The sequence below is a fragment of the Bactrocera neohumeralis genome, chromosome 6 (assembly GCF_024586455.1).
Source record: "Bactrocera neohumeralis isolate Rockhampton chromosome 6, APGP_CSIRO_Bneo_wtdbg2-racon-allhic-juicebox.fasta_v2, whole genome shotgun sequence".
Lineage (NCBI taxonomy): Eukaryota > Metazoa > Arthropoda > Insecta > Diptera > Tephritidae > Bactrocera > Bactrocera neohumeralis.
The window spans coordinates 57,768,745-57,791,048 of NC_065923.1; the positions used below are offsets into that span (position 1 = coordinate 57,768,745).

A 22,304-nucleotide genomic window follows, 5' to 3' on the forward strand; every position below is an offset into this window, starting at 1 on the left:
AGGCGGCCTGCACAATCCAATATAACATGTGAAAACAAATGTTTGCTTTATATTTTAAATAATCAGATAAAATTATTCTTTTATTTCAGATATTATTATGATTTTTATTTAATTAATCTTTGCTTTCAGAGTAAATTCTATTCGTATTTAATATATTTTATTTTTTCAGTTTATATTAATCTTTTCTTTTAGATATTACAAATTCAATGTAATTATTATTTATTTTCAGGTATTAATAACCTTTATTTGGTTTCAATCTTTTTTCAGATATTTGTCTTTTGTTTTCCGGTATCAATAATAATACATTTTTTTTAATTAAATATATTTTTATTTATATACACTGTTACACATTTTTTGTAAACATATAAAAAATAAAATAAAAATTTTAAAAATTAAAAAATTTAGTTTGAAATTTTAAGAAATTTTAAAAGTAGGAATCAGAAAATGCATCCCTGCATCAGCTATTTAAAAAGATAAAATGCAACCCTGCATCAGCCGTCGATTGGGGATATTAGAGCAGGACAGATATACTTTTTTATATGACACTGCTGAATGAGCGCAACAAAGATGTATGATCACATGTATACGTACGTGAGTGGGTAGAATATTCGCTCGGCCTATGGTAAAGTACACATGTTTACCCTATTGATTACCCACAGGCTTATCCACTGATTATCTGGTGTTTTACCCGTTCATGGTTGGCAGGGAGATATTTAATATTAGTGGACTGTATACATATGTATGTGTTTATAATAAATATTAAATGGTAACCCTTGGCTCATGTTCATTTTTGAACAGTTATCAAGGCGAAAAATACGTGATATGTACGGAGTGTTGACTCAACGCCAATACCAAAATTGGTTTGCAAAATTTCATTCCGACAATTTCGAGCTTGAGGATGCACCACATCCTGGAAGGCATCTTGAAGCCGAAGTGGATAAAAAAAGATTTTGGTCGAAAAACTCAAGAGATTGCTGAAAGATTATAATTTTTAACGTGACTGTTCATAAGCACATGAAACGTCTGGGATCAATTTCGAAGCTTGGGTTTCTCTTATTTTTACAGAACGAAAGTTGTTTTCACGCATTAACGACTGTAATTTGCTTATCAAACGTCAAAGAAGTGATCCGCATTGTTACTGGCCAAGGAAACTGGGTTGTTTACAAGTATGTAAAGCACAAGTAGTAATGTTCTAAAATGAATGAACCAGCTCAAACCACTTCGAAGGCCCATAGTCATAAAAAGAGATTATGTTGTCTGTTCGGTGGGACTTTAAAGGGATAGATTACTTTGATCTTTTGCCCGACAATACCACGATTAGTTCTGAATTGTATCGGGGCATCTCGACAGGATAAAATTTATCTTATACTAACTCCATACCAATTAGTATTCCATATATTGAAAGTAATAAGCTGTCACTTCAGCAGTTTGACAGCGCAGTTTTCATTTCTATGAAAATTTCGAAGAGGCAACATATCCCATTTGCACATACTTATGTATGTATGTAAGTATGCCGACGGCATTTTCATTTCGGTAATATGAAATTTAGTAGAGCGAGTATTAAGACGTTTGTGTTATATTATAAAAATAAAGTACGTTTTCAAAATAACAATTTTCCAAAAAATTTATTTATTTATTTATTTATTTATTATAATATGACTTGTAAATCAATTTACAAACATACTAGAAAAAAAAGGAACTGGCTGCTTAGGCCTTCGTCCCATTTAGTACATATTAATTTACTTATATAAACATTTCAATTTTAAATTAATTTTAATAATATAGCAGGTAGATGTTTTCTTATATTTACGTAGTCCAGTGTGGCTATAGAGGTATACAAATCAACATTTTGCGATGTGTCATTGTAGCAGTTTATTAGATGTTGCATGGTCAGGGTATCATTGCAGTTCATGCAAAGTGGTGGTGAATCTTTTGAAAGTAAATATCCGTGCGTTAATTTTGTGTGGCCGAGTTTAAGTCTCATCAAAACAAGTTGCTGGTGTTTTGTTTTAAAATTCGATTTACTGCCATGCTGTTGAGATAACTGGTGCATAGTTTTATAATGAGCATTAATTTTGTTTTCATAATTAGAGACACGTTGTTTTTTGATGAAGTTTGCGAGGCACCTTTTAATATCTTTTTCGGTGTAGTTATTTAATAAAAAAGTAGGATGAGAGTGTGCGTCTTTTGCTAATTGATCGGCATTTTCATTACCCGTAATGTTTACATGCGCTGGCGTATATAAAATTTTTATATTTTTGCCTCGTATGAGAGTCTCCTTAACACTACGTGTGAGAATATCACTAATATTTGCAGATTTTAAAGCGTTTATAGATGAGAGACTATCGGTGCATATTATTAGTTTACAGCCTTTAGGTTTTAATTTTGCAGCTTCTTCAATTGCTGTAATTTCCGAGGTGAATATAGCGGTGTAGCTAGGCAAAAGTCCATTTTTGATTAGTTCTTTAGATTCTGTTGTAATAGCAAAAGTGTTTTCAACTTTCTTTGAACCATCACAGTACCAAATTAGCCAGTTCTTTTGCTTCCATTTTTGCACTTCCTCAGCATGTAGTTGCCTTAAAGCAAGTGGGTTCGTGCTATTTTTGGTAAATCCACTGGAGATGAAAAGAGATTCTGCAGATTTCCAGGGAGGACTGAAAACTTTGTAAGTTTTTAGCTTCGAAAAATGTATATCCATCTTCTTTGCCATTTTGAGGATTTCCGAGATTGTAGAATTAATTTTTTAGTATCTTTTCGAGTGAGCTAAAGCCTTAAAGTCTTTGTACAGGATGTTATCCGAGTTTTGTATGCAGTTATATATTTTATTCCCAGTTAATTTAAAAATGCAGTCTTCAATAGTAGGGAGTTTCAGTTCAAAAAGTATGTTTGCAATTGGAGTTGTTCGAAACGCGAGACTAATTATGCGCGCTGCCATGTGGTAATATTTTTTGATTTTCTGCAGACAGCGTTTGGATGTTTTGCCATATATAATAAGGCCATAGTAGATTTTCCCCAATATCAAAGCTTTCATAATATTTAATAGAGACTTTGTATGTGCACCACTTTTCATGCTGCATATGATTTTGAGTAGATTTATACGTTTTGAGAGGTCTTGACATAAGTCTTCAATTTGGTATTTCCAAGTCAGTTATTGATCAAAGGTTATTCCAAGGATTTTAAGATAGCGCACATTTTCTATTAAATGATTATGAAATACTGGATCTGGAAGATTGCAGTTCCGCTTCTTGCATATATGTAGGTGCTTACACTTTTAAAAATTAACAGAAGCACCCGATGTTAAGGACCAATTTGCAAATAAAGTAGACAACTTTTCCAAATCATGAATGTAAGTATTTACATCATTAATCTTCGAAACAAAATAGAGGTCATCCGCGTATAAATAGTGTGATATGTTATTAACTTTTCCCATTAAAGCATTAATTTTTTCAAATGCAATTAGAAATAACGTCACCGATGGGGGAGAACCCTGTGGTACTCCATTTTCTAATTTCTTTAAATTTGATTTATATCCGTTTACGTTGACCATAAAAGTTCTGTTTGATAAAAAGGCTTTTGTATAGTTATAGATTTTTGGACCAACTTTCCACTGATCAAGTTGATTGAGTATAGAGTGGACACCTATACGATCAAAGGCTTTTGTAAACACTTATGACAGAGCAGTGATTTCGAGTTGATAAATTACTAGCTAGAAAGTGGTCTAGGTAAATTATTGCCTCTAACGTGCCTGACCTAGGTTTAAAAGCAGTTTGCTTTCTACTTATTAGATTGTTTTGAAACAAAAAAAGTTGTATACGTTTTGATATTAATTTTTCCAACAGTTTGCTTAGACATGATAAAAGCGAGATAGGACGGTAATTTTTGTAGTCATCTTTCTTATTCATATTCTTTGGAATACAAATTACATTTGATTTTTTCCAAGAGTGGGGAAACACACCAGTTTTGAAGATTAAATTATATAAATTAATTAAACGAATTTTTAGAACCAGAGGTGCATTTTTAATCATTGCATAGGTGATTTTGTCCGGGCCAGGACAATTCTCTTTAATATTTTTAAGATTATTTTCCAGGTCAAACAGTGTAATTTCTTCTTCAAGACTACGAGCAGACTTCGAAATTTTATTCACCTTGTATACCGATTTGAGGACACGATTTTTTTCAGAAATGTATTCACTTGAAAATTGTACATCTGCAGACGCCGATGCAAAATAAGTGGCAAATATTTCTGCAATTTGGAGTACATCTGTTATAATTCCAGTAGAAGATTTAAGTGAGTGAATGTAACAAGAGGTGGGATTGTCCTTAAAAGCTCTTACTGTTCGCCAAACCTTTTGTGTTGGAGTGTTTGGGTTGATATGAGCCGTAAATTGTTCAAAAGAGCAAGTTTTTGTCTCTTTTACTTTTTTGCGAAAAAGAGCATTACATTTCTTATGAGCATTGAGCAAATTCTGTAAGGTTAAGTTGTTTTTTAGAGCATGCCAGTATTTCATTTTTTCGTTTCTAAGTTCTTACAGCTCTTTTGTCCACCAACAGGTATTATGTCTCTTCCTGTATGGTTTAGATTGCGGAATACTTACATTGGCTGCTCGCCTAATAGCTTTAGTTATGTTAGCCGTCTCTTTATTAACGTTATCAGTATACGGGTATCGGTTTACTTCTAGTTCTAATCTCTTAGAAAAAAGAAGCCAGTTTGCGTTTGCTGTTTTATATCTAGGGTTATGGATAGTACTCGCATAATTTTCCCTTTTTAGTTTAATATTGTTAATTTCCAGAAAAATTATGCAAACTGGGTTGGGAATGAGTTAAGTCTTAAATTTAATAAACTTTTACAAGCATAAATCAAAATATCATTGCTTATTTGAAATTTATTATTATAATTGGTATATAAAATTTATACCGCAAATATTATATAGTAGTCCAAAAATATGGCTTCTTATTTTTCCCAGAAATACATTTGTAAAAAAAGATCTTTATCCTTTTTTTATTTTCCACATAAACGATTTAAACAGTCCAAGAGCTCAAAACATGCGCTACATCAGCTACCTACCCTACGCCTTTGCGCAAATGATTATGTTACGGTAACAAATGCCCACATATAGTTTGGCAATGGCAATAGCAATAGATTAGGCACTTAGTATGCCATAAATTTTATCCTGTCGAGATGCCCCGTATTGTGATCAGCTGAACAAAGTGAGTGATGCCCTCAAATGGAAGAAGACAGAATTGATCAATTCCACTACAAGTTAAACAAGGCTATCGCGCGACCTCATACAAGGTGCTTTCCAAAGTAAACAGGACTTAAAAAAACATAACAAATGGCTTTTTTCGGCAAAATCAGTTTATTGTATTCAAAATTATTTCATTCAAAATATGTTGTCTCCCTCTGCTTCAATACAGCTTTTTGCACGGCTGCTTTTTGTTTTACCTCGTTGGCCGGTATGGCCGCCAGTATGCCGGTACAAGCCTTTTGAATGGCCTCTAGGTCTGCGTAACGCTTTCCTTTCATGGGCAAATGCCTTTTTCCGAAAAGGAAGAAGTCGCACGGTGCCATATCAGGTGAATACGGGGAGCGGTTAATGGTTAAAATGTGATTTTTGGTCAAATAATCGTCCTTCGAAGGTTGGGTTCTGAGCAATTTATGGTCGTCAGTCAATTTGTGCGGAACAAACCGTGCACACACCATTCGTAAGCCCAAATACGATAAAACGATGTTTTGGAGATGTTCAATTCCATTTCCATCAATTTCAATGAGGATTTCGGTTGATTTTTGATGAATTCACGCACAGTTTCGATGGAATTTCCGGTGATCACGGATTTTGATTGGCTCACATGGTGATCGTCATTTATGTTCTCACGACCACTTTGAAAAAAATGCAATAACTAGATGGCGCCACCAGGGGCGCTAGATTCAAAAAGTCCTGTTTACTTTGGAAAGCACCTTGTACAAGTTTGATAACTCACCAAAAGCTTTTTCAGCTTGAAATTCTGAAATTTTTCTAAATAAAACAATTAAAAAAAATTAAGTTTTTGCCGTAAAAAGTCATTATTATAATAAGAAAGAGGAAAAGGAAAATTATTGGATCTTACCTTTTCAAAAACATAAATAAAGGGAGTGAAGATGAATTTCTAGCGACCTTGATGAAAGCCTGCCTCCAACCTTCCCACCGATACAACCCTCGCCAAACAAATTTCTTCATCTAATATTAAACTATTCAGTCGCAACAGATAGAAGAGAAAGGAAATGCGAATAAAAATTCAGAAAAATATTCGGCATCGACGGAACGGAACTACACTTTTTTCATTTTCGCCAGTTAACACTCAACAAGAACTGTTTCGATTTGCAACTCAAGTGGTACTCAACCGCCAACTTCAGCGTCGAATTGCAATGCGAAAAGAATTTAACGAGCGGCATCTGGCAAATAGGAGGCGTGCCGAAGGTAAACACATCGACAGAGAGACGGAAACTGCATTAATGAGCAGCATCTGGTTGTTGCGCTTGAGGCAATACGCGGTGGCAATGTTGCAAATTGCATGTATGTATGCATATATGTGTTAATGTGTGTGTATTTACGTGCTAATTTTTTGTTTTGTTTTGTTCTTGTGGTACGTAAAATCTCTTATTTCTATAGAAAATCAGTAGGAGTAATGGTTTTTGCCACCCAGGTAGCTACGAATTTTTTATTGAATTTTCCGTTATCGTGAATTCTACAATTTTATCTGAAATTTGCCCGAAACTCTAATTCAGTGGTTCAAATGTGAGAGCCTGCAGATATCTGAAAATTATTTGCATATAGTGAAGTTTTGGCGACATCCTTAAAAAACTAACTGTCGCAGATGCAGGTAAAGCATATCGAAATCGAGTAATAACCACGCCCATCGCCCACAATACGGTTATAGTTCTTTATAATTCATATGTCATAAACGAATCGACCGATTTCTATTAAATTTGAAGTACTCTCGACACGGGTTGAAGAAGAGCGAAATCGGGTAATAACCACGCCCAACGGCATATAGTTCAATGTCCGTAGCATCTTTTTCGTTACAAAAAATAACAATTTTATGCAAATAAAACATGACTCAAATACTAATCTAGACATATGGAAACGTTGATCCAAATCGGTCGAAATTGGTTAATGATTTTTTGATGCATAAGCAAAGTTTTTGAAATCAGTCCGGTTCATACCTTAGCCCAGGGCCCAACGACGAATGTTGCCAATTTCCTTCAACAAAATTACCATAAAATAACGGGGGATACAAGTATTTTTTATTTCAATAGCCCTTTTTTACAGATCACGCGTGAGTTGTGTCAAGCTGTCATGTGATTTTTGTTCAGTATTGTTTTGCATTTCATCATGGATCTCGCCTGAACAACGTTTATAAATGTTTGGACTTTATTACGAAAACTCATGTTCTGTAAGGAATGTGGTGTACACGCTTCGCTCAGCTTATGCTCAACATAATTGGCCTACTAAACACACTATTCGCATCATCATCACCCATCTTGAGACGCAGCATTCATTATTAGATAATATTCGACCGAATAGACTACGTACGCAAAGAAGGGCTAACCAAACATTTTATGCTCTGGCAACTTGCTGGAATCAAAGCCAGGGAAATACTTTAAGGTATAAATCCTTAACCAGATGAACGGAATCTAAGAAATTTTTACCTACATATACTATATATAATTCATATACTGACAGCCATATAGGGTTTGTTAGAAAAACGAAAACCATTATATGTAGTACTTGCAAACTAGTTCTACTTAAAATATTGGTTTGTAGTACATGCTAAGTATCAGATGTACAAAAGATTTTTCCGCTTTTCTGTTGAAATTTTTTCTGAATTTCCTTCTGGAGTTATAGCGTCAGGGAAGAAAACCCGACTTATTTTTATATACTAGTAGAATATGGAAGTTGGGGTAGTATCGACCAGTTTTTATCTATTTTTCATAATACCACATACTATTAACATGTCACATACTAAAAAACTAATCATAATAGTAAAGTCAGCCGGAAGTTCGAAAAATTTATTATATAGCGGATGGGTCAAGTTTTCGCTCAGATTTACATATCTACTTTAGACACAAAGCTACGCTGTTATGAGCAAAACACGCTCTCTCATTTTCATTGCTTTAACTCACATATGTATGCACAAAGTCACCCGATAATATGGGAGCTAAGGAAAGTATTGGCCCGATTCAACCCATTTTTGACATACAGACATACCATTGTCAGAAAAAGACTATCTCTGATTTTCAATTATACAAGTATATCACACACATTGACCAATATTTTCGATCAAAAATCAACTATAGGTACTGGGGTTCACATATTCGGTACCAAGGTTCTGGAACATTTTTTGTTAGATTTGAACAATTTTTGGTCATAAGGTGGCACATACTAAAGACAAAACTTGTGCAAAGTTTAATCCCGTTATATTAACTGCTTCTTGATTTGTGTACTGAAAATTGAACTAATCAAGTGGATTTAAAAATTGTGCTATATGGTAAGTAGGCGCGGTTGTACTTCGATTTCGTCCATTTTCGCTATGTGGCAAAGAAATATGAAAAGAAGAATGCCACATGCAGAAATTTTGTCGAAATCGGTGTGTTAGGTCCTGAAATTTCCATTTTCCAATTTTTACACCGGCTCCCATAAAGCCCTCTCATAGCATCTCGTGGGTAAAATTTAATGTCTCTGGCGTATTTAGCTATTGATTTATTTCGCTTTTAGTAGTTTTTAACGGTTCCGTTACATGGGGAGTGAGAGGGGTTATCCTCCGGTTTTATCCATTTTCACCCTGACGGTAGAAGTTCTTATTAGATATCTTCTTAGCAAATTTGGTTCTTGTAGCTTAAACGCTTTAAGAGACATGTACATCAAAAGTGCCCTTTGCTGATGCGATCCTCTGTGTCAAATTACAGTCTTATATCTTAATTTAGTGATTAGTTATGGTACTTTATATGTTTTCGGTTAATGGCGATTTATGTGGCCCATCAATGAATTCGAACTTTTTTTGTACTAAAAAACCCGTGTATGAAGTTTCATTAAAATATCTCAATTTTTTCTCAAGTTACAGCTTGCACGGACGGACAAAATTTTGTTCAGCGGTGAGGCCCATTTCGGGCTCAATGGGTATGTAAACCAGCAAAATTCCCGCATTTGGGACGAAGAGCAACCTGGAGAAATTCAAGAGCTGCCATTTCATCCAGAAAAAACTGACGGAATCATCGGTTCATATTTCTAAAAGATCCCGGTGAAAACGTAACCGTTAAAGGCGACCGTTATCGCACCATGGTAAGCGACCATTTGATGCCTGAAATTGAAGTTCGTGATCTCGGCAACATTTGGTTTTAACAAGACCTCTCCACTTCCCACACATCTTATCAATCAATGTATTCATTGAGAGAACACTTCGTTGAGCAAATAATTTCACGTTTTGAGCCGGTCGATTGACCACCAAGATCGAAAATTGGACTCAACGGATGAACCATCTAAGACGTAGCCGCGACCAACATCTGAAAGAGATAATCTTCAAAAATTAAATGCCAAAGAATGTACTTTCGAATGATAATAAATATTCCCCATTAAATTAGAACTTTCTGTATTTTTTATTTAAAAAAATAGGAAACCTCGAAATAGATCACCCTTTACATGGGTTATGGCTATATTTCTGGTTATGCAGTTACCGATCTTGCTTCCAGGTTTGCGCGACTTAAGCAATCTTAATTGAAAGTGTGGTCCTAGACCATCATTTCTTTTTTAGGCCTGAAATGATACCCTTTGTAACTAATTAAAATTTAACGCAATAAACTTGTAATAATTGGGATGAAACAAAAGCAAGAAAAAATATTCTTTGAAATGAAAGTTGCCAATGAAATAGAAAGTGATCAACTATTCGACAAGTTTCTTTGGTGAGTTTCAATTAATTCTTTGGTTTAAACTTCATTATAATAGCAACAAACAGGAAACGAATACATATAAGGTGTTTTTTTAAGGAATAAATTTTACTATAGGGATAACTTTCAAAGTCTCACTTAATGTATCGGTAGCAAATTATTATGTAAAGTTTTTTTATTTCCATAAGCAAATCTGCAAACATACTTAGCAGTACGAACAGTCTTAAAGAGCCTTTGTAGCCTCCCAGAGATGAGCTTGCGTAGACCGAATCATTTCAAGAACTTGGAATTATATTACTTTTACCGGGTGTATGTTGAATAACTCGTTGGAAAATAAAGTTTAGGGATATTATTGCTCATATAGGACCGATTATGCGGAACAAATACTTAAACTTGACCAACATTATGATCGTAGTATAAAATTTTCTTCGATCAATAAATGACAATGACAAATTTTCGAAAAATTTTGGCCCTAAAATTACTAGAAATTTAAATTTTATATTGCAAAAAAACGTCTAAAAACTGGTTGACGTCATTGCCAACCTCTGACATTAATAAATTTTTCCGTAATTACTTAAACACTTACTTACATAATTTGTGATGGAACTTTTCGGGAAATAAATTTAAATAGTTTATCTGAAAATAAGTTGCTCCAAAAGTTATAAGCGGCAACTGAGCAGCAGAACAAACTTTAGTATTGCTGAATCAATTGCCAAAAGCAGATATTTATTTATACACATTCGTGAACTGTAGGAAATTGTGCTATTTGATAAGGAATGTTGTCAAGTATTACTTAAGTAATTACATATAAGTGTATACCCTGCCCAGACTGAGGTGGCAGATTGCACAAACACATTGAAACATTTCTAGCTGTTCACCCACACGGTTAAATATTCTGAAATTTCAAATTAACTTGGAGAAAGCTTAAGTATAGAGAGAAAAACTATCGTCATTCGAAACATATTGCAATATTAACATGCTAAAATAGGAAAGGCGAATATGTATATGTATAAGGAGAAGAAAAAAGTGCATTTTCAGAAAACAAATTGGATTTTGAAGAGGTAAGTTCGTTCTTCGATAATTTTATATTTAATTTATTTTATATACATACATATGTACATATATAGAAAATGGTAAAGTAGACATGACCAATAAGATAGCGTTGTGGTTTGTATGCTGTTTATAAAACTAAAACTCTTAATATTACAGACAATTTGGAGCATTCCTAGATCATCATATTGAGGATTACAAATCAATTCAGGTGAGTAAGTTATAAAGTAATAGCTTTACAAAATAAAGAAATGTAATTCGATAATATATACTTAAGTAACATTTAATGTATGCCTTATTCATCTTTTGGTGCTACAAAAAATATTATACTCTTGCAACATGTTGCTGTTAGCAGTGAAAACGTTATTGCCAATTTGGTTGAAGCTACGATCTTAACTGCTAAATCAAATGATCCGCGTAACCAGCGTTACCAACCCTACTGTTTTAACAGTAGATTTGCTGTTTTCACATTGATGACCATGTTTTCTGCTTCATTCCAATTTTCTACTGTTTTTCGCGTTCAGCGCCACCTAATACACTACTATGCAAACATTTTTTGATAACCACTACGCAATAAAACGCAATGACAAACCACTACGTAATAAAACGCATTGACACTAGATGGCAGTATCTTCTTTATATTTTTACGCACGGGGAAATCCCTATTTATGAATAACAGCTACACCGACCGTGTAGCCTACACGCCTATTGTATTGCGTAGGTATTGTTTTATAGTCACAAGTCACAACACCTTGAACAGTTTCTTTGAATTGCGGCGTCTATTTTGAAAAAATAATAATTACAAAGTTTTTGATAAAATGAGTAGTGATTCATCGACTGAAAAAAGAAAAATGTGAAATATGAACAGAAATTCGTAAATTCGTGGTTAAAAGATGATAGGTTCAAAGGCTGGTTAAAGAAGAGCACTAAAGATGAGACTTATTTCTTTTGTTCTGCGCGTAATTGCGACAGAAAATGTGGTATACACGAACTGCTACGACACAAAGATTCAACCAAACACGCGAAGAATAGTTTGAAGTTACAAAAACACCAAAAACTGACATCAATGTTTACCTCAGCTTCCAACTCACAAGATACAAAAATTGCAGCTAAAGCGGGTGAAGTAAAAATTGCCTGCTTTATTGCTGAGCATAATCTGTCTTTTAACATAACATCTCATTTGAATAAATTGATTTGCGCTGTATGTCCAGATTCGAAAATTGCCGAACAATTATCTATAAGCCGCATAAAAGCTAGAGCTATTATTGTTAATGTAACTGGGCAGACAGCTGATGAAAATATAATAGAGATGTTGATTTGCATTACTTGTTGACGAAAGCACAGATAAATCTACGATAAAACATTTAGCGCTTGTCGCTAGAATAGTAACATTTCATTTCAAGCATTCACAAATATTAAACCACACAAATTACTCCACCCTAGCCAAACCAGATGGCTGTCGCTTATTGAGGTAGTAAATAGGCTTCTGGAACAATTACCAGCTATAAAATTGTATTTTCAAGCTGCAGTTCATGTAGATAGATTACTTTCTGCACAATCAATTCCCTCCAAGGCTCTCGAACCGACAACTGAATTGTACCTGGAGTTTTTGAAATTTGCATTACCTATATTTACCGATCTCAATAAAGAAATGCAATCCGAGACTCCGAAATTATATTTACTATACGACAAAATACTGACCGCATACACACGAACGAGAAAAAAAATTAAGCACAAAATATTTTACACGCAAAAGAAACTAAAATATTAAACCTTGACTTTTCGAGTGAGCAGAAACATTTACCGATGCAACATACTTATATACGTTGGTGGAATGGTGCCAAATTTGATCAGAAGAAAGAGAGAATTAGGAGAACTAGAGGAAGAACAACTGAAAAATTTCTACTTAAAGTGTAAGGAGTTTTATATCGAGGCTGCAAAACAGATATTAAAATGGTTTCCTTTTGACGACAAAGACCGTCAAGCATAAAAATTCCCTTCCATTGCAGATTTACATTATTTCTTCCCAAAGATTTGTTCAAATAATATATCGGAACTGGATAGAGAATGGCGAATGTTAAGAAATGTCGATTTTTCTTTCGACCAAAACAAAACTCCCGATGTTATCGACTTTTGGAAACATGTACAAGAATTAAGAAATGGAGACGAATCTCAAACACTCCCTACATTGTGTGAATTGGTAAAGAAGCTTTTGTGCCTACCACATAGCAGCCCCGCCGTGGAAAGGTTATTTTCTGCTATAAATATTATGAAAACCAAATTACGCAATAGAATATCGACTACAACTATTAAAGGAGTATTGCACACTAAATCCAAAATAACTGATTGCTATTCATTCGAAGCCACAGAAAAGCACATGAAGAAATTCAACATAAACATGTATGATTTTAAAAATAAAAATGAGTGTGAAAATAATGAAGATGAGGCAATTGAAAATGAAACTGAAAAATAATTTTACTTAGATTTTTGTTTTATGTTGCTGTGATTATAAATATATCAATTGATGTGAGTTCTAGTATTTAAGAAAGTTGTTTATTATTTAATTGTACATATGAGCAAAATTATGAAATCTGCCTTTTTTTCTTTACCTACCGCTTTCTACTGTTTTTTTTTTTAGGCGAGTTGTGGTTTTTTAGTTTTTTGAGGTTGGCAACACTGCGCGTAAACTTATAATTCAAACTGATATGCCATTTCAATTCACAATTAATTTTTAAAATAGCTAGCTTGCCAATATAAGAATATTTATTTGTTTGGATAAATGAATTCGATGATAAATAAGTTTAATCGTATATTAGTTTTAAGTTGTATACAAATATATTAGTTTCTAGTTTTACTTTTTTTACGCAAACATGAATTTTAAAAACTATAATTTTTGGTTTGTGTAATTATTCTTATTATATTGATTTTAATAACATATGGATTTGTATTTTTTTTTTTAATTTTAGAAACGGACATTAATTTCGGCCGGACGTACAGCCTACAGCCTATTCTCATACCCTCACAAAAATCACCACCCTCACTATTGTGCGGCTTTCCGTATGCTGAAGCGATTTCAAAAGCACAAATACTCAAAATTTCCTCACAAATTTGCGATGTGTGAAAGCAAACCTCCCAATGCAAAATCGATTATGTTTGTTGAAAGAAATTTGCAATTACTTTATTGAAATAGAATGGAGGAACTATTCTTCCAAAGGCGTTATCTATTATAACTATAAGTATTTGTCTATTAACAATAAATATGTAACTTACCGTCTTTGTACATTTTACTACCTTCTAAGTATGAATAAAAAAGACATATACATTAGGACGGATCGAATTTTTTTCGCATAAAGCGGCTAGCAAAAGAGAAAGTTTTGCCAAGAAACCATGTGTCTAAAATTAATTCCCAGTTCGCGCAGAGCGACTTTAAATTTTGAGCTACTACTTATTAAATTGTACTCAAAAACCTATAGTTTTAAAATAACAGCATGCCATGCAATTAATGCAATAATAGCAGGCTTGTGTAACTTATTTTTTTTTACGTGGCTGAGCAAAAAACAACAAAAAAAAGCAATCGTACGGTACTCTTACCATACAACACTGCGAGAAATTGTTAACACTGTAATCCAAAATAATTCATACTTCGCTCATCCTGAAAATATTTTACTGGCAATGCTTTATGATAAGAGAAAAGATGTTCGCAATAAATTTTGAATGCTCAGACTACTTTGATCTGGTTGACCTAGATGATGACAGTGTTTTGTCTGAGCCTCCATTCTCAGCAAACATTCCATATGAACACTTGTTGCAGTTTATTGAGTCTGATGATCCGCCGCTTCATGACCCAGGGATTCCATGTCATACCCAAGCAACTGAGAGTTGTGTACAGCTTCTGACAACAGTTTCCCGATGCGCTACTACAAAGAATAGAGACGATATCATGGCCGTAACTATAGAAAGTCGTACTAGTCGCATGGAATCCAAAAAAGACTTTAAATCCTAAAAAAACTAAAACTAGAAAAGATTCCCAGTCATCAGCAGAAAAACCAATGTCTGTAACTTGCACCACAAAAACATTTATTTTTTTAAAAACTTAATTACAATAATAAAATTTTATTTTCGATCCACCGTATTTTCCACAATTTTAGAATTTTTTAAAAAATATGGGAATATCTGTATGCTGCATACATAGAAGCACAAACTCTCATTATAACCGAAGAAACCAAGCACAATTTTCCGGATCGCTTCTTATGAAAGTATAGGTTTTTGAGTACAATTTAATAAGTATGACCTTAAAATCTAGTCGCTCTGCGCGAACTGGAAATTAATTTTAAACCCATGGTTTCTTGGCAAAACTTTCTTAGAATTTTCTGTAGTTTTCGTTTTTGCTAGCCGCTTTCTTGGTTTTTTTCCACCCATACAAATCGACCCGGCCTAATATGCATACACATTTATGTTTAAATAATTCGGACAAGTTTTTATTTGTAAATATGTATGTATTTAATACATGTGCGAATAAAAATATATTTGTGTTTAAATAATATGTAGTAATCTTGCAGCAGCTACTGAGTTGTTCTTTCACATTTTGAAATCCTAGAAGTAAATGATATTAATATATATCCAGAAAAATTACCAGATTTGCAAAATTACTCAGTATTCTTGGTTGTCCATTTCACAATTTTGTTGTGTTTTTTTTTTTGTTTGAATAGCTGGTTCAAAGCAAAGTGGTTTTCAACTCGTGTGGTGAGGCTTTTGTGCTTTTCTCTTGTGAGGTTTGAGCAAGAATAGCCTCACAAAATAAACCTCACAGCCAACCTCGCAAAATAAACCTCACAAACCAGTTGTGAGGTTTTCTCAGAATAGGCCTGTTAAATTCTATTTGATTCTTTCACTTCTCTCAAGTTGCAATTAATCAAGGGTGTTGTGGAGTCTGATAGTTGTCGGAATCAGAATTGAAACCGATCAAAAAAAGCAGTAGATGTCATGAATTCAGACATTATTGGTTTGATATTCGAAACTGAATTTGTATCAGTTTTGGGTGTCACAGAAACCAATTTTATCGGTTTTGCTGTCAGAAACAAAGCAAGAAGATAGTCGCACACTGATTTGAAATGTTATAGCCTTGACAGACGGCAGCGTTAATCCGGATTAACTGCGCACTTAATCAGATCCAAATTTGTAGGTGACAGACGGCAGCTATGCGAGTTTGAAACTCTCATAAACAGCTCATTGTCCTTTTTATAATATTTTCAATGAAAATTGATAGAAGATAAACATTACGGTTGTTAGCCGACCAATTTTTACCAAACCATTTTTTATTACAAAAGCATATCAACACATTATTTTTAAAACTGCATCATAACATAGAAGTTTTATTGATATTATATTATTCACAATAGATGAAAATTGGCCATTTTTAACAATGTTGCCAACGAAAATCTCACAAACTCCCTAAAATTTTGAGAGTTATTTTTGGATTCAGCAACGGAGTTTGCTGTGGTAACTCCTGAATTAATCCCGAAAAATGCAATTAATCTGGTTTAACGCTGCCGTCTGTCAATGCTATAAGTTAAGAAATCGAGTTATTTTATTGTTACGAATTGATTTATCTTTATTTCTATGGAAGAAAACATATGAATAAAGTACGAAATGTTTTAATTATTGAGTTTTGGAAAAAATGCGGATATTTAAGGGGGGGAGCCGCTTTAGAGGCTTGATGTTCTTTTTTTTTGGGAGGGAAAGAAATAATTGATTAAAGCGAAATTTTTAGGGTTTATAGTTCTATATTTAAACATCACCCGAAAATTTTTTGGATACGAATTCTTTGATATTCTGCCTTAGGGAAGCAATTGCCCGATGCATCTCGCGTATGCATTTGTCGGACGGCGGAAAGTACGCAGGTCGCAATTTCTGTCGGAAACAAAAAATTTAAAGAGATTCATATTTGTCAATAACTTATATTCAAGTTAAACTAGGAAAATTTCAAAAAATAAAATTCTAAATTTTTTAAAAAGTGGTTTTTGACCAAAAAAATGTTACTTTATGTTGCTTAAATATATATATCAAACTTAAATTTTCTTAATTTGTTTAGTTTAAATAGAAGATAATTTAATGCCAAAGATAATAAATTTTTCCCCAATTCCATACGTTTAGTTTTTTTCAATCCTGCCCGCCAATTAAGAAAAATCGTAAAAATGAAAAACCGAGTCAAAGTTTTCGCTTTCTGCCCAAGGGCTCATATATCGCTCGGTCATTATTTCCCTTCTAGCTTCAACAATATTTCTAATTCCCATCTACAAATGTTATCACTTAAAATCTTTCTTTAATTCGGAACTCATTAAAAACTTTAATAGGATTGCATCCAAATGTATTCATTTGCAAGTTTTGTCACATTAGTAAACAGCTGGTTCGAATATTGGTTTTGCGTATGTTCGAAAAGACGACAATCCAATCAGATTCTGTGACACCATTGATAATCAGAATTGCTTTGCAATTCTGACAGCTAAGCAATTCTGTCTTGGATTCCACAACACCCCTGAATATAACGGGATAAAACTTTTCACGAATAATGCCTTTAGTTTCTGCTACCTTACGATCAAAAATTGTTTGCGTCCAACGAAAACTCAAGCCTCTTGGTACCGAATTTTTGGACATTATCTATATAGAAAATATCAGTAAATGGGTGAGCAGCAAAGCAAATGCGTCTGGCAGTGAACGAGGGCAAGAAGAAATATCTCCTGTCATCAAACAAACAGTCGTCGCACTCGCGACTTTGCTCTCACGTCACTGTTGACAGTCATAACTTTGAAGTCGTAGATGATTTCGTCTATCTTGGAACCAACGCAGGATAACTCTTGCTACAGGTGCTACTTCGGACTGAGTAGGCAATTGAGAAGCAAAGTCCTCTCTCGACGAACAAAAACCAAACTCTATAAGTCACTCATAATTCCCGTCCTGCTATATGGTGCAGAGGCTTGGACGATGACAACAACTGATGAGTCGACGTTGCGAGTTTTCGAGAGAAAAGTTCTGAGAAAGATTTACGGTCCGTTGCGCGGTATTCTACCTTGGAGTTTTGAAGCGTTTGGTGCGCCGTATTCGACGGGTTCGGCCCAAATATCGGGAAGATGAAAGTTGGCGTTTGTTGCACGATAATGTGCCGTCTCATCGATCAACGCCTGTGACCGATTATTTGACCAAAAATCACATTTTAACCATTTACTCCCCGTATTCACCTGATATGGCACCGTGCGGCCTTTTCCTTTTCGGAAAACTGCAGACGTAGAGGCCATTCAAAAGGCTTGCGCCGGCATACTGGCGACCATACCGGCCAACGAGCTAAAACACTCGTTCGGCATGCTTTTGGACCGTGCAAAAAGCTGTATTGAAGCAGAAGGAGACTATTTTGAATAAAATAAATTGATTTTGCCGAAAAAAACATTTGTTCTGTTTTTTTAAGTCCTGTTTACTTTGGAGGTGCTTTCTGTACTTAATACAAAGATGTTCGAACTTCCAGGTGACTTTATACCGCATATGTATATCGGCCAATATTTGAGTTATCGCAATGAGAATTACAGAACATGCTTTACTCTTAACAGTATATCTTTGTGCCTAAACTAGATATAATTGGGTGAAAACTTGACTTACCCCCCATGTAACTATTACTAGGATTGTCGAGCATCTGGATGACTTTACTCCATATGATTGATGTTTGAGATTTTACGTCATAAGATGTAATTGTTGCAAGTTGCAAGAGTATAAAATGTTCGGTTGCCCTTTTTTACTTGTTTCTTGTAAATTTGTTGTATAAGGATATTTTAATTTCCAATATTTCATTTTAAACTTAGTTTTTATATACATATATTTTTAAGTTGTTAATTAATTTTAATATTTGTGAATGTTTAAATGGAGGATGGAGTCATGTGTAGAAGTTCACGCAAGTGAGGAAAGTTCTCTGATCGCCATTCACTTGGGAGTGGCCAGAAACGATTCTTTTACACATGGCTCAAGCAGCTCACTACTTCCGATCTTTGACCAAGTATCCTCTGGGTAGCCTAAGAACATCCGTTCGAAGGCGAGCTAATGTGAGAAGGCGAAACATTCCCTATATAGGATTGTGCGCTGGGCTTGGGACCCGCCACGTAAAAAACAATACCAATTAAAAAGTTGAAACAGCCTCGGAGGAGAGACCCCCCTTTTGATGACGACCATGGCAAACGGAATAAGGACTACGATTTGAGGGCATGCACCTGGAATGTCCGGACCCTTAATTGGGAAGGTGCCGCTGCCCAGCTGGTTGATGTCCTCGCAAAAATAAAGGCTGACATCACCGCCGTCCAAGAAATGCGATGGACGGGACAAGGACAGAGACGAGTAGGTCCTTGTGACATTTACTACAGTGGCCATATAAAGGAGCGCAAGTTTGGCGTTGGATTCGTGGTGGGAGAGAGACTCCGTCGCCGAGTACTATCATTCACTCCGGTGAATGAACGTCTAGCCACAATCCGCATCAAAGCGAGGTTCTTCAACATATGCTGATTTGCGCCCACGCCCCGACGGAAGAGAAGGACGATGTGACCAAAGATGCCTTATATGAGCGCTTGGAGCGCACTTATGAGAGCTGCCCCCGCCACGATGTCAAAATCGTGCTTGGCGACTTTAACGCCAGGGTGGGCAAAGAAGGTATCTTTGGCACTACGGTCGGTAAATTCAGCCTCCACGACGAAACATCCCCAAATGGGTTGAGGCTGATTGACTTCGCCGGGGCCCGAAATATGGTTATCTTTAGTACTAGATTCCAGCATAAGAAGATTCATCAAGCTACCTGGCTGTCTCCGGATCGAAAAACTACCAACCAGATCGATCATGTTGTGATAGATGGAAGACACGTCTCCAGTGTTTTAGATGTGCGTGCGCTCCGAGGTCCTAACATCGACTCGGACCACTATCTTGTTGCAGCTAAGATTCGCACTCGCCTCTGTGCAGCAAAAAACGCACGCCAACAAACACAAGGAAGGTTTGACGTCGAGAAGCTGCAATCACAACAGACAGCCGAACGATTTTCTACTCGGCTTGCACTCCTGCTCTCTGAGAGCACTAGTCAACAACTCGGTATAAGGGAACTGTGGGACGGCATTTCAAATTCCTTACGTACAGCTGCAACACAACACTTACCGATCCAAACGGGGTTAGATCGCCGAAAGAACAGCCCTTGGTCGGATGAAATCCGAGTCAATTCCGGTGCGTAGAACCGGCTGTCGTGGGAATTACGTACAGCTGCAACCGAAACCATTGGTTTTCGGAAAGAGAAAACGAACAGCTGGTACGACAAGGAGTGCCGTGTCGCAGCGGAGAGAAAACAGGCTGCCTACCTCGCAACGTTACGATCGACCACTACACGTGCGGGGTGGGATAGATACCGAGAGTTGAAGAGGGAAGCGAGACGCATTTGCAGAAAGAAGAAGAAAGAGGCCGAAATGCGTGAATACGAAGAGCTTGATAAGCTGGCCGACAGGGGTAATGCTCGAAAATTCTACGAAAAACGATACGGCTTACAGAAGGTTTCAAGACCGGAGCATACTCTTGTAGAACCCCCAAAGGTGATCTAGTCACTGATGCCCAAAGCATAGTTAAATTATGGAGGGAACACTTCTCCAGCCTGCTGAATGGCAGTGAACGCACAACACCAGGAGAAGGAGAACCCGATTCCCCAATCGATGACGATGGAGCAGACGTTCCATTACCCGACCATGAAGAAGTTCGAATAGCAATTGCCCGCCTCAAGAGCAACAAAGCGGCATGGGCCGACGGACTACCGGCCGAGCTATTCAAACACGGCGGCGAAGAACTAATAGGGAGCATGCATCAGCTTCTTTGTAAAATATGGTCGGACGAGAGCATGCCCAACGATTGGAATTTAAGTGTGCTATGCCCAATCCATAAAAAGGAGACCCCACAATCTGCGCCAACTACCGTGGGATTAGCCTCCTCAACATCGCATATAAGGTTCTATCGAGCGTATTGTGTGAAAGATTAAAGCCCACCGTCAACAAAGTGATTGGACCTTATCAGTGTGGCTTCAGACCTGGAAAATCAACAACCGACCAGATATTCACCATGCGCCAAATCTTGGAAAAGACCCGTGAAAGGAGAATCGACACACACCACCTCTTCGTCGATTTCAAAGATGCTTTCGACAGCACGAAAAGGAGCTGCCTTTATGCCGCGATGTCTGAATTTGGTATCCTCGCAAAACTAATACGGCTGTGTAAACTGACGTTGAGCAACACGAAAAGCTCCGTCAGGATCGGAAAGGACCTCTCCGAGCCGTTCGATACCAAACGAGGTTTCAGTCAGGGCGACTCCCTATCGTGCGACTTCTTCAGTCTGCTTCTGGAGAAAATAGTTCGAGCTGCAGAACTAAATTGAGAAGGTACCATCTTCTATAAGAGTGTACAGCTGCTGGCGTGTGCCGATGATATTGATATCATCGGCCTCAACACCCGTGCCGTTAGTTCTGACGAAAGACGAAATATCTCCTGTCATCAAACAAACAGTCGTCGCACTCGCGACTTGGCTCTCACGTCACTGTTGACAGTCATAACTTTGAAGTTGTAGATAATTTCGTCTATTTAGGAACCAGCATTAACACCACTAATAATGTCAGCCTGGAAATCCAACGCAGGATTGCTCTTGCCAACCGGTGCTACTTCGGACTGAGTAGGCAATTGAAAAGTAAAGTCCTCTCTCGACGAACAAAAGCTAAACTCTATAAGTCGCTCATAATTCCCGTCCTGCTATATGGTGCAGAGGCATGGGCGATGACAGCAACCGATGAGTCGACGTTACGAGTTTTCGAGAGAAAAATTCTGCGAAAGATTTATGGTCCTTTGCGCATTGGCCACGGCAAATATCGCATTCGATGGAACGATGAGCTGTACGAGATATATGACGACATTGACATAGTTCAGCGAATTAAAAGACAGCGGCTCCGCTGGCTAGGTCATGTTGTCCGGATGGATGAAAACACTCCAGCTCTGAAAGTATTCGACGCAGTACCCGCCGGGGGAAGCAGAGGAAGAGGAAGACCTCCACTCCGTTGGAAGGACCAAGTGGAGAAGGACCTGGCTTCGCTTGGAATACCCAATTGGCGCCACGCAGCGAAAAGAAGAAACGACTGGCGCGCTGTTGTTAACTCGGCTATAATCGTGTAAGCGGTGTCTACGCCAATTAAGAAGAAGAATGTTTAAATAATAAAAAAAGTGAAATATTAACAATATAATTTTTGAAAATTAATTAAATAGCATATCAAGGAAAATCGAGGCAACAGATATGT

General features: G+C 36.2%; 1 protein-coding gene across 2 annotated transcripts; it reads left to right on the top strand.

The window, feature by feature from the left end:
* Nucleotides 1–10,711: 10,711 nt before the first annotated feature.
* On the top strand, nucleotides 10,712–14,297 carry LOC126762385 (uncharacterized). 2 transcript variants are annotated; one of them, XM_050479111.1, is made up of 3 exons: nucleotides 10,712–10,980; nucleotides 11,129–11,180; nucleotides 13,936–14,297. In XM_050479111.1, the coding sequence occupies exons 1-3, from the start codon at nucleotides 10,919–10,921 to the stop codon at nucleotides 14,152–14,154; spliced, it is 333 nt and encodes a 110-aa protein (XP_050335068.1). In that variant the 5' UTR covers nucleotides 10,712–10,918; the 3' UTR covers nucleotides 14,155–14,297. The 2 variants fall into 2 exon arrangements, 1 of the variants encoding a protein (XP_050335068.1); XR_007667443.1 differs by lacking the exons at nucleotides 10,712–10,980; nucleotides 11,129–11,180 and adding exons at nucleotides 12,740–12,882; nucleotides 12,946–13,495.
* The last annotated feature ends 8,007 nt before the right edge of the window (nucleotides 14,298–22,304 follow it).